The sequence below is a fragment of the Salmo salar genome, chromosome ssa19 (genome assembly GCF_905237065.1).
Source record: "Salmo salar chromosome ssa19, Ssal_v3.1, whole genome shotgun sequence".
In the NCBI taxonomy this organism is placed as follows: domain Eukaryota; kingdom Metazoa; phylum Chordata; class Actinopteri; order Salmoniformes; family Salmonidae; genus Salmo; species Salmo salar.
This window is the reverse complement of record NC_059460.1, coordinates 50632990-50646915: the sequence shown is the minus strand read 5'-3', so window position 1 is coordinate 50646915 and position 13926 is coordinate 50632990. Positions and strand designations below refer to the sequence as shown.

Below are 13926 nucleotides of genomic sequence, written 5' to 3'. Positions count from 1 at the left end.
TACACTGCACCGTCTAGATAGAACAGCACACTCCGGTAAGACAAGGGGTGGCAGTCTGTGCATATTTGTAAAGAAAAGCTGGTGCACGAAATCTAAGGAAGTCTCTAGATTTTGCTCACCTGAAGTAGAGTATCTTATGATAGGCTGTAGACCACACTATTTGCCAAGAGACTTTTCATCCATACTTTTCGTGGCTGTTTATTTACCACCAGTCAGCCACTGCACTCAGTCAGCTGTATAAGGAAATAAGCTAACAAGAAACCGCACACACAGAGGCGGTGCTCCTAGTGGCCGGGGATTTTAATGCAAGGAAACTTAAATCAGTTTTACCTCATTTCTATCAACATGTTAAATGTGCAACAAGATGGAAAAAAATTATAGATCACCTATACTCCACTCAGAGACGCATACAAAGCTCTCCCTCGCCCTCCATTTGGTAAATCTGACCACAATTCTATCCTCCTGATTCCTGCTTGCAAGCAAATATTAAAGCAGGAAGTACCAGAAACTCGGTCTATAAAAAAGTGGTCAGATGAAGCAGATGCTAAACTACAAGACTGTTTGCTAGCACAGACTGGAACATGTTCTGGTATTCTTCCGTTGGCTTTGAGGAATATACCACCTCAGTCATTGGCTTTATCAAAAAGTGCATTGAGGACGTCGTCCCCACAGTGACTGTATGTACATACCCCAACCAGAAGCCATGGATTACAGGCAACATTCGCACAGAGCTAAAGGGTAGAGCTGTCGATTTCAAGGTGCAGGACTCTAACCCGGAAGCTTATAAGAAATCCTGCTATGCCATCAGACAAACCATCAAACAGGCAAAGCACCAATACAGGGCTAAGATTGACTCGTACTACACCGGCTCCGATGCTCGTCTTATGTGGCAGTGCTTGCAAACTATTACAGACTACAAAGGGAAGCACAGCTGCGAGCTGCCCAGTGACACAAGCCTACCAGACGAGCTAAATAACTTCAATGCTCGTTTCGAGGGAAGGAACACTGAGGCATGCATGAGAGCATCAGCTCTTCCGGATGACTGTGTGATCCCGCTCTCCGCAGCCGACGTGAGTAAGAACTTTAAACAGGTCAACATTTACAAGGCTGCCGGGTGAGATGGATTACCAGGACATGTGCTCCGGGCATGTGCTCACCAACTGGCAGGTGTCTTCACTGACATTTTCAACATGTCCCTGCTTGAGTCTGTAATACCAACATCTTTTAAGCAGACCAGCATAGTCCCTGTGCCCAAGAACTCTATGGCATCCTGCTGAATGACTACAGACCCGTAGCACTCACGTCTGTAGCCATGAAGTGCTTTGAAAGGCTGGTAATGGCTCGCATTAACACCATTATCCCAGAAACCCTCGACCCACTCCAATTTACATACCGCCCAAACAGATCCACAGATGATGCAATCTCTATTGCACTCCACACTGCCCTTTCCCACCTGGACAAAAGGAACACCTACGTGAGAATGCTATTTATTGACTACAGCTCAGCGTTCAACACCATAGTACCCTCAAAGCTCAGCACTAAGCTAAGGATCCTGGGACTAAACACCTCCCTCTGCAACTGGATCCTGGACTTCCTGACGGGCCGCCCCCCATGATGAGGGTAGGTAGCAACACATCCGTCACACTGATCCTCAACACTGGAGCCCCTCAGGGCTGCGTGCTCAGTCCCCTCCTGTACTCCCTGTTCACCCATGACTGCATGGCCAGGCACGACTCCAACACCATCATAAAGTTTGCAGATGATACAACAGTGGTAGGCCTGATCACCGACAACGACGAGACAGCCTATAGGGAGGAGGTCAGAGACCTGGCCGGGTGGTGCAAGAATAACAACCTATCCCTCAACGTGATCAAGACAAAGGAGATGATTATGGATTACAGGAAAGCGAGGACCGAGCATGCCCCATTCTCATCGATGGGGCTGCAGTGGAGCAGGTTGAGAGCTTCAAGTTCCTTGGTGTCCACATCACCAACAAGCTAGAATGGTCCAAACACACCAAGACAGTCGTGAAGAGGGCACGACAGTCTATTCCCCCTAAGGAAACTAAAAAGATTTGGCATGGGTCCTCAGATCCTCAAAAGGTTCTACAGCTGCAACATCGAGAGCATCCTGACTGGTTGCATCACTGCTTGGTACGGCAACTGCTCAGCCTCCGACCGCAAGGCACTACAGAGGGTAGTGCGAACAGCCCAGTACATCACTGAGGCTAAGCTGCCAGCCATCCAGGACCTCTACACCAGGCAGTGTCAGAGGAAGGCCCTAAGAATAGTCAAAGACCCCAGCCACCCCAGTCATAGAATGTTCTCTCTACTACCGCATGGCAAGTGTTACCGGAGCGCCAAGTCTAGGACCAAATGGCTTCTCAACAGTATTTACCCCCAAGCCATAAGACTCCTGAACAAGTAATCAAATGGCTACCCAGACTATTTCCACTGCCCCCCCAAACCCTTTTTTACGCTGCTGCTACTCTCTGTTTATCATATATGCATAGTCACTTTAACTATACATTCATGTACATACTACCTCAATTTGCCCGACTAACCGGTGCCCCCGCACATTGGCTACCCGGACTATCTGCATTGTGTCACGCCACCCACCACCCGCCAACCCCTCTTTTACGCTAGTGCTACTCTCCCTTTATCATATATGCATAGTCACGTTAACCATACCTATAGTACATGTACATACTACCTCAATTAGCCCGACTAACCAGTGCCTGTATATTGCCTCGCTAATGGTTATTTTTCACTGTATTTTTACTGTTGTATTTATTTCTTTACTTATCTATTGTTCACCTAATACCTATTTTTTACTTGAAAATCTCACTGTTGGTTAGGGCCTGTATGTAAGCATTTCACTCTAAGGTCTACGTATTCAGTGCTCGTAGAGAAATAAACTTTGATTTGGAATATGCCATTGAAAGGGGAATCTGAGTGGAAAGTGCAATGGATGCCTAATTATACATTATCCTTCAATTACTCATAGGGATCTGCAGGAGGATGGAGGGGTTTCCGAGTTCAGTCAGTGGGTTTTCTGAGTCCAGTCAGTCCAACCCCACTCATCCGCCTCTCCTCCCTCCCCTCAGATATCCGCGGCCTACAGGGTTTCCTGGACCAGACATCTCGGCAGGGGCTGGACGTATCTCTACAGAGAGTGGACAGGAACATCAGTAAGGTCTTCTCAAACCTCTTCAACACCATGAGGACAGAGGAGCTCAACCGCTACAGGGACACACTGAGACGGGCCATCCTACTGCTCAGCCCCCGAGGAGCACAGGTCTTCATCCAACAGGTACGTGACAGCATTTAGGCCTAGATATAGCCACACACATATGCTCGCGGGTCCACACACACACACATGCAGGTATGTCTGAGCACACATACACACATGTAGTTTACCTGCTCTGTGCATACAAACAGAAACCAGAAACACCCCCACACACATAGCCATACACCAACTTGCCCACACACACAGTACTTGTAAGACAAGTAGTATTGACCTCCATGACACATTGTCAGTCAATTAATCAATCACATTTATTTTTTAAAGCCCTTTTTACAACAGAAGTTTTCACAGAGTGCTGTACAGATACCCAGCCTAAAACCCGAAAGAGCAAGCATATTGCAGATGCAGAAGCACAGTAGCTAGGAAAATCTCCCTAGAAAAGGCAGGAGCCTAGGAAGAAACCTAGAGAGGAACTAGACTGTTAGGTGGCCAGTCCTCTTCTGGCTTTGCTTGGTAGAGATTATAGGAGGACATGGCCATTTAGGCCAGATTGTGATCATATTGGTATTCCCCCACTGGACCAGGCCACCATATGGCATGGGGGCATTGCCTATCATTAGATAGTACACATGACTCCTTATAGCTCAGTCTGTCACGTGTCCCGGAGATCTGTCCTGGGACTCAGGCTCAGCACTGCAGAGCAGAGCAGATGGCCTGTCCATGGCTAACAGACATAGTGGAGACGGAACACGGTTCTCATGCATATGGATGTGTCAGTTCTCCAAGCCTCAGCCAAGGCAGGCTGTATTTTTAGAAGTCTTAATTTTAGCAGCCAAGCAGAGGGGAAGGAGTAACCGTGGCACCTCTGTCGGATTCGGCGGCTGCATCGAACTGGGCGCTGGTGGCAGCTAGTTGCTTTAATGCCTCATCGTACTCCGACTCCCGACGCTACTCTGCCTCTACCGGGAAATGTTTGTGAATATTTTAATTAGCTGTGCTGCTCTTTAAACCAGACACGCTGTTCCACGATCATACAGCAAAATAACACTGTCTGTCTGCCTGTCCGTCTGTCTGGACAGAGTCTGCTGTACTTACATCTATTCTGTCCAGCCTCCAGACAGATAGACAGTCTGTATGTCTGTCTGTCTTTAAGTTGGTGTGTTCTTTTGGTTAAAGGGGAGAATTGGACTCCTTGGTTAATGACAAGTGTTGAATGCTGCACCACTGGCTTTGCAATGGGTCGACAAGTGAGTTTCCCTTCAACTTGTTTGGCGGGTTAAGGCCTCTTGATCCTCTCTGATTCCCAAGTTGTCTAGACCTGGCTGTAGTTAACAGCTCTGTCAACCAGGTGAGTTATTTGGAATTCTTCTTCTTCCTTCTCCTGTGACTTCATGGCGTACCGTTATGCTTGCTTTATGGCCTTTAAACCCTTACTTTGAAGCAGTAGCCATGGAGAGGTGGACCAGCAGGCAGAAGGTTGCTGGTTCAAGCCCTGTGCCAGGGAAATGCAAAAAATGGAACTGAACTCCCATCTCCTGCCGTTGTGCCCTTGAGCAAGGCTATTTTATTCTAAGTGCATATGTTGTGTTCCTATTCAGCCAGTGCATAGGTAGTTCGTATGTATAGCCGGGGTGCTGGTGGGCAAGATGCAGTCGTTATGCCGTTTGAGAAATGAAATGACACAGACACCTGTCTTGTTGTGACATGTGAGCACTAGGGCTGTTGTAGTGAACGCCACCCCGGCGGTCACAAGTCATGAGGGCAGTCAAATTCCACATGACCAGCTTCTCCAAGCTCTGATGCTGCTGCTGGTCATTAGTAGCCTATCAAACTTGCTAACTGCCAGGGACTCAGCACTCTATTGTCCCTCTAATCACTCTGACATGAATGCAAATGTATTCGAAAATCTAATCAAACACTTCATGAGAGCCCATGAGCTCATGTTGCGCAACATTTCTATAGGCTATGCAATTGAGTGAGAAAACAGAGTGATGGCCGCTAATAAAAAGAGGAGGATCCTATCAGCTTTCTATAGGCTAGACCTACTATATTTATTTCTCAACTTTCCTAATATTAAGCACATTGCTTATATTTACAACAGGAATAGAGCCTAACTGGCTGTCATGAAAATAAACCACGGGAAAAAGCATCCTCCGTTCGCTATTTAAGTGCATAAATAACATGTATTTTTTCCTGCATGCTCCTGTTTCGATACAGGTGCATGATAATCGTCCATTCTAAATCAAAATTAATGTCACACATATATTATTTAGTATCTGTAAAGACAAGGTTAAAATAAACATAATCAAGAGTACATTTGAATGACACTGAGGGGCAGTGTTTTTACAAATAATGCCGGTTTGCCTGAGGCTGATGCTGTTTAGGTGTTTGTATACATGCATATACACACACTGTCACTCAAATAAACACATACAAGAACACACACACATACTGTACATGTAATAGTGCCAGACATGCACACAAACAGTTGGCATTGCTGTTATGATTTTAGTTGTCCTTGATGTCATTTCTTTAAAAAAAAATGCATTGTTGTTTGCTGTTTTATTCTGTCGTTTTCCTTTTTTTCACTAGCTCATTCTCTTGGTTGTTGGTGCATTGGGGGGTTCTTGGTGGTGGGGAATGGAATGAATTGTAGTTTTTATTTATCTCAAATGGTTGAGGGACAGCTATTGGGGAACTGTGGGGGATCTTGGGGGGGTTCGGGTTCACGTGTTTTGGCCTGGTGGGAGATCTGTCAACGTGCCATTGAGCAGGGCATGGACCCTGGATGCTTCTGTGTGTCGCTATGAATGGGAGTCTGTTGGATGACTGGTATGATGTAGTTGTTGAGCGGATTCACTGCAAGTATACTGTATGTTTCGGATATTCAATAAAAAAAAGATTTAAAAAAAAGACAAGGTTAAATCAAGAATAATCTGATGGGTGAAAATATCAGCCTATCAATTGCAAATTACAGTTGAAGTCGGAAGTTTACATACACCTTAGCCAAATACATTTAAACCAAGTTTTTCACAATTCCTGACTTTTAATCCGAGTAAAAATTCCCTGTTTTAGGTCAGTTAGGATCACCACTTTATTTTAAGAATGTTAAATGTCAGAATAATAGCAGAGAGAATGATTTATTTCAGCTTTTATTTCTTTCATCACATTCCCAGTGGGTCAGAAGTTTACATACACTCAATTAGTATTTGGTAGCATTGCCTTTACATTGTTTAACTTGGGTCAAACGTTTTGGGTAGCCTTCCACAAGCTACCCACAATAGGTTGGGTGAATTTTGGCCCATTCCTCCTGACAGAGCTGGTGTAATGGAGTCAGGTTGTAGGCCTCCTTGCTCGCACACACTTTTTCATTTCTGCCCACAAATGTTCTATAGGATTGAGGTCAGGGCTTTGTGATGGCCACTCCAATACCTTGACTTTGTTGTTCTTAAGCCATTTTGCCACAACTTTGGAAGTATGCTTGGGGTCATTGTCCATTTGGAAGACACACTTGCAACCAAGCTTTAACTTCCTGACTGATGTCTTGAGATGTTGCTTCAATATATCCACATCATTTTCCTGCCTCATGAAGCCATCTATTTTGTGAAGTGCACCAGTCCCTCCTGAAGCAAAGCACCCCCACAACATGATGCTGCCACCCCCGTGCTTCACGGTTGGGATGGTGTTTTTCGGCTTGCAAGCCTCCCCCTTTTTCCTCCAAACATAACAATGGTCATTACGGCCAAACAGTTCTATTTTTGTTTCATCAGACCAGAGGACATTTCTCCAAAAAGCACGATCTTTGTCCTCATGTGCAGTTGCAAACCATAGTCTGGCTTTTTTATGGCGGTTTTGGAGCAGTGGCTCCTTCTTTGCTGAGTGGCCTTTCAGGTTATGTCAATATAGGACTCATTTTACTGTGGATTTAGATACTTTCATACCTGTTTCCTCCAGCATCTTCACAAGGTACTTTGCTGTTGTTCTGGGATTGATTTGCACTTTTCACACCAAAGTATGTTCATCTCTAGGAGACAGAACGCATCTCCTTCCTCAGCGGTATGACAGCTACATGGTCCCATGGTGTTTATACTTGCATACTATAGTTCATGAAAGGAAATTCCTCTGCTATTCCTTGGTGAGTAATTGCAGTCCTGATGTCTATAAGTTATTTTCGGTCATAAGAGACGGTAGCGGCAACATTATGTACAAAATAAGTACAAAAATAAGTTACAAACAACACAAATAAACGAACAAAAACCCAATCGGCTGGGGGCACCTAAAACGTCTGCCATCGTCTCCAGCTCCATCTTATGGAGGACAATTCAGAGTATGCTTTTCTTTTCTTCTTTTCTTCATATCATGCTTCTTTAGACCTGTCTAAAATAAATGATGGATTTATTGTGAAGGTGTATGCCTCATTACATGGATTTATTAGACTTTTAAAAATTGCTTGCAGGATATGTGTGGAAGCCAGGAGATGCTAAATGTGTTTATGTTAATTAACGGTCAATGACCATGAGACCGACAGTTATTTGCTTGACAATCACCGGCTGACGCAATTTCGTGACTGCCACAGCCCTAGTGAGCATTTTCCCTTGATGAGCCATGAGACAAAACTCAAGGTTTTTCATAAAGAGAACTTCCAGCGTTTCTTTCCGCAAACCCACGCCGCTGCCATTGGGCAGTCGGATGTTTAGCTTGAGGACAAGAAACACCCTGAAGGCCTGATCCTGATCCTGCAGTAGCTCCGTCTGAGAATCGGTGGTCGAGCATCGAAAGAGAGTATAAACACACATTTATAACACAGTAACACATACACAAACACTTAACTCTCCCTCTTTACACACACACACACACACACACACACACACACACACACACACACACACACACACACACACACACACACACACACACACACACACACACACACACACACACACACACACACACACACACACAATCTCTATGATGAGATTTCTTGTATAGTTTCCTGTTTGGACCCCAGGAAGAGTAGCCGCCTCGGCAGCAGCTAATTGGAGTTCTTAATAAATACTAAAATATCACAGCTCATCTCTCTCTCTGTCTCTCAACGGGTCCCTGGTTCAGTGTGGCGTGGATATCTCCAGATAATTGATGCCTTTATGTAATTCATATGTTGCGTCGTGTTACGCTTGTGCAAGGAAAACGTTGACATTTTATCTCATTTTGATTGAGGACGGCACACGGAACATTATGTTTGATTTAGAGGTTGTATCCCACAAATAATAATGGAAATGATCAAGCATTTGGTCGTCATCCAGTAAGCAAGCACAAAGAATGGCTTGGTGTTCAGTGCTACTGAGAGGAAATCTATGCATAGACGTGGCGGGGTGGTGAACCACTGTGTACAGGAATAACCAGGCTTTGATGATTGATTCTGTTTTCCATGTCTGGGTTCTTTTGTTCCCTCCCATGACTACGGCAAATGAGCACTCACCTACAGGCTAGGGTAAGATGACATGGCTCACACACCATGTTCATTAGTAAAAGCACAAGGTGAATAGCCCCTTTATGAAAATGTATTGAGATGTGACAAGAAAGTGTTTTCAAGCGTAAATGCTCATCGCACATCCACTTGTGATTCAATAAACTATGATTCCAGAATACGAACCGTGATAGCTGCTGTGAAATATAATGATGCTTCACTCTGATGATACCCTACCCAAACACTCCACACTCATGCTTAGTAGCCATTTTGTAAGCAATCCATAGCTTAAGCTGCAGGACACAGGGAGTGAATGCACTTATGAGAGCAGTGTCTCACACAGCCTACCTCGCTGAGTCTCTTATTAAATCTAGAGTGGCTGAGAGGAGAGTTGTGTCGTAAATCTATCTGTCTGATCTCTCTTCTCTTTCTTCCCTTTTGAGAGAGTGAGAGAGAGAGGGGGGGTGAGAGAGAGAGAGATGCGGGAGAATGGGGGAGAGAGAGAGAGGTAGAGAGAGTGGGGAGAGAGAGAAAAAGAGAGAGAGGGAGAGTGAGAGAGGGGGGAGAAAGAGAGACAATGCAAGAGAGAGAATTTGAGAGAGAGGTTGAGTATGAGAGAGAGAGACAGAGAGAGAGAGAGAGAGAGAGAGAGAGAGAGAGAGAGAGAGAGAGAGAGAGAGAGAGAGAGAGAGAGAGAGAGAGAGAGAGAGACCAACATACAGCCTTTAGTGTGGTGTGCTGTAGTGCCGTCGATTCCCATTGTCATTCTCTAACGGTAGAAAGCAGGTTGGCTTGGATTACCGTGGTGTTGGTTGGATGAGAGAAATAATTTGTGCCGCTCCTTTATCTCCTGTGCCTTTGCTGTCCCTTTTGTGAGCAGTAAACGCGGTGACTAAACGCAGAGCGTCTGTTAGAGGCTCAGCGAGCACCCACACACTACCCCCCGCAGGCTGCTCTGCTCCTTCACACACACACACACACACACACACACACACACACACACACACACACACACACACACACACACACACACACACACACACACACACACACACACACACACACACACACACACACACACACACACACACACACACAAACTCAGGCTTCCAGTTCTAACACTCAGTGGAGAGTCTTCAACAGCAGTGTTGTACAGCAGAGAATCACCAGCTTCACTACTGTGTAAGGCCCATCAGCTACAGTATTAGCATTCACTACCCAGTTTTCTCCTTGTTATTTCTTTCTCTCCCACTCCAGAGGAGAGGACGTACACGTTGACCTTATTTACTTACTTTAACAATGATGAAAAGGACTAAGTGACTTTAATCGTTTGGCACTGCAATATGAATGGTTTCTGTTTGCCAGCTGCTGGATGTGGTAGCTAGTGGATGCTGTTTTGGCATCTCTAATGTGGGAGTGTGTTATCTGTTCAGACACAGTGGAATCCCAAATAGAACTACAGCTGAATAATAGATGGTCATAGAATAATGTTCTGGGGTGTTACGAGCTCGGTGTGTTCTCCTGTACAGAGTCATATAGAACATCTTGCATTACAAGCATTAATCTTGCGTTGCATCACTTTTCCTCAAGTCAAGGCAACGGTACATGACAATCCACATCTGTGTGTAGGTCTTCAACAGAGACATCCAAGATTGTTTGAGAGGCATTATATCCTTTGAGCTGGCAAGAATATGGCTTACACAATTTACTGGTTGCAGAGAAACTCATTCACCAGTCTCTCTGTAGAACTTACACAGCTGCTGTTTAAGGGCTCAAGTTGATGAAAGATGGACGGACTGATGGAAAGATTGATGCAAAGATTAATGGAAAGATTGATGAAAGATTTATGGAAAATTATGGAAAATGTATGGAAGATTGATGGAAAGACGGACGGAAAGATCAATGGAAAGATTGATGGACAGATTGATTGAAGGGTGGATAGAAGTACAGATGCTCAGCTCACCACAACGCTGCTGCCTCCGGTCTTACCAAGGCCCCAGATTGTGAAGTGACACCCCTTCTAATCTGTTCCCAACAGCACTGTTCCCTGGTGGGGCTGTGCCAGACCCCAGCCAGTCAGTCAGGGTGTGAGTCCCTATCCCTGTGTAGTACACTACTTTTGAGCAGAGTCCTATGGGGAAGAGGGTGCCATTTGGGACTCAGTCAGGGTGTTCCATCAATCCTCATTCTGCCAGCCTTGCCCATGTTTTTTCTGCCCGCCGAGGAGAGACAGGGGCTGGGCCGGGGCTGTCGTGGCTAGGGGAAGACAGATTGAGTGGCATCGTCCATCAGGCAGCCCAGGAGATGATTGATGACACGTGTTAGACAATCTTCCACCTCCTGTGGAGAGTGTGTGTAGGTGTGTGTGTGGGTGAGGGGGGTGGAAGGTTGTGTGTGTATGTGTGTGTGCACAGTGAATGACAGGATGGCGGGTTTCTCATTAGCCAACCCACCAGCAGGAGGAGAGAGAACAGGGGTTGGTATGAGAGAGGTGTAGCTGTGACTCAAACACACACACACACACACACACACAGACACACAAAATCTAACAACACAAACACATTTGCCTTCAGTTTTTTTGTTTGTAAGGTTCAATCTTTTTGTCAAGGGAGTTCATTAATTCTGGTTAGACTTTATGTCGGGTTCGCAGCTGGAGTTGGATGATAAAAAAGCCTTTTCAAGCCAATTGCATCACAAATTCGTCTTATGCAACTTTGCATTTGTTTGAATCCTGATACCTTGGCCTACGTGTAATAGACCCAAAGTCCCCAATGGGATTAAAGCTGGGAAGTTAGATTTCCAAAATAATGATACAACTCCATGATTGACATTTCATTTTTGGTTTGTCAAAAAGGTTGAGTCATTTGTCAGTCTTGAACGACACAGTGACTAAAGCAGCCCTGTATTCCATTAACCTTGAACATCTACCACAACAGGCCTCTAAGCACACCTCTTTAAATAAGGGGTAATGTTCTGCTATCAGACAATAGGTTATCCGGGGGAGACATTTGGAGAAGAGATCAAATTATTGCATTTCAAGTACCATTAACATCTATCACCCACATGCAATCATGCTCTTTCTGGAATAAAGAGTTTATAGTCGTGCCCAATTGAATGTACACTGAACGTACAAAACATTAGGAACACCTTCCTAATATTGAGTTGCCCCCCCCTCCTATCCATAGTGTCGAAAGCGTTTCCCATGGATGTTGACTCTAATGCTTTCCACAGTTGTGTCAAGTTGGCTGGATGTCCTTTGGGGTGGTGGAACATTCTTGATACACAAGTGAAACTGTTGAGCGTGAAAAACCCAGCAGCGTTGCAGTTCTTGACACATACACATTCTTTAGGAATGTAGTGAAGTAAAAGTAAAACGTTGTGAAGTTGAGAATGCCTAGAGTGTGTAAAGCTGTCATCAAGGCAAAGGGTGGCTACTTTGAAGAATCTCAAATATAAAATATATTTTGATTCCATATGTGTTATTTCATAGTTTTGATGGCTTCACTATTATTCTACAATATAGAAAATAGTAAAAATAAAGAAAAACCCTTGAATGAGTAGCTGTTCTAAAACTTCTGACAGGTAGTGTAAATAGTAAAGTAAAATACAGATACCCCAAACAACTACTTAAGTAATACTTTAAAGTATTTTTACTCAAGTACTTTACACCACAGCTTAAATCATTGTCCTTCCCATTCACCCACTGAATGGCACACATACATACAATTCATGTCTCAATTGTCTCCAGGCTGACAAATCCTTCTTTAACCTGTCTCCCCCCCCTTCATCGACATTGATTGAAGTGGATTTAACAGGTGACATCAACAAGGGATCATAGATTTCTCCTGGACTCACCTGGTCAGTCTATGTCATGGAAAGAGCTGTTCCTAAGGTTTTGTATACTAGGTGTATATTGATTTAGGTTTGCACTATCTTTCCAAGAAGTCGTGACACTAATGGAGATACTTGTTTCGTTGCTGTTGTACATATGTAGGATCTTAGTTTGAGCCAGTTTGCTATAGCAGGAAAATAATCCTGCAACAACAGGAAATGTGAATTATTAATCTAGTTTGACATTTCAAAGCGGAAATTATAAACGTTAGAAGCCTTTCTCTCTCTCTCTCTCTCTCTCTCTCTCTCTCTCTCTCTCTCTCTCTCTCTCGCTCTCTCGCTCTTTCTCTCTTTACTTTCTCTCTCTCTTTTTCTCTCTCTCTCAATTCAATTCAATTCAATTCAATTTAAGGGCTTTATTGGCATGGGAAACATATGTTTACATTGCCAAAGCAAGTGAAATAGATAATAAACAAAAGTGAAATAAACCATTCAAATATTTACTCTCTCTTTCTCTCTTTTCCCTCACATATTACCTGCCTCATTAGTTGTGCTGTCTTACTGTGGCAGCAAGGACTTATTTGATGGGAGACAAATCCCGGTGATTAACAATGATAAAGACCAGCACGCATGGGACATGAAACTGTGAGTAACACCCTGCCGTAGAGAACAATGTACTGTTACACAATGGGGATTGAGGGTATTGGATAAATTATTCAAGAGTTAATAGTGACACATTTCCTCTTAACATGTTGACATTTCCCATTTCAAATGCATGTTCTTACTAAACTGAGAGAGTAAAGCTGTTTGCTGTTACACTATTCCCTGGTGTTGCTGTGCTAGATAGACTTTCATGTTGTGGAGGTACGAGGGCCTACTGAACTGTAGCTAGCTTGGCATTTCATTTTGTCAGCACTCAAGTTTTGGATTTGAGCTTTAAGCCTGGTGGCATCCTCCTCTGTGTTCAAGCCAGCTGCAGCAGTTATCGCGTACTCTGCCATCTTGCTTTTTATTAGACAGTTAAGTGAGTTGACAAGCACTCGTTGAGATGCAGAGATCGGCACACAGCAAGGAACAGAAGATTCATACAGACTCGCCTTAGAACGAATGGAAACAGAGCCTCTGTGTGTGTGTGTGTGTGTGTGTGTGTGTGTGTGTGTGTGTGTGTGTGTGTGTGTGTGTGTGTGTGTGTGTGTGTGTGTGTGTGTATGCCTTGGCATGCCCATGCATGGTGTTTCTGATGTAGGGACAATGACTAAGGTTTAAGATTAATCTTGTCAGGTCAGTGAGTGACATAGTGTAACAACAATGTATTTTATCAGTGTCAGCACAACAAATCACATATCTCTCCATGGTCCAGTCACATCCCATATCCAATAGGG

The 13926-nt window shown here is 44.3% G+C and overlaps 1 protein-coding gene across 2 annotated transcripts in view; it reads left to right on the top strand.

Moving 5' to 3' along the window:
• grid1b (glutamate receptor, ionotropic, delta 1b) overlaps positions 1-13926 on the top strand; it is a 424434-nt gene that overhangs the window by 253009 nt on the left and 157499 nt on the right. For both annotated transcript variants that reach the window (XM_014158350.2, XM_014158349.2), the window contains exon 4: positions 3107-3312. In XM_014158350.2, coding sequence (XP_014013825.1) covers positions 3107-3312 — 206 coding nt within the window. The remainder of the gene's footprint in view (positions 1-3106; positions 3313-13926) is intronic.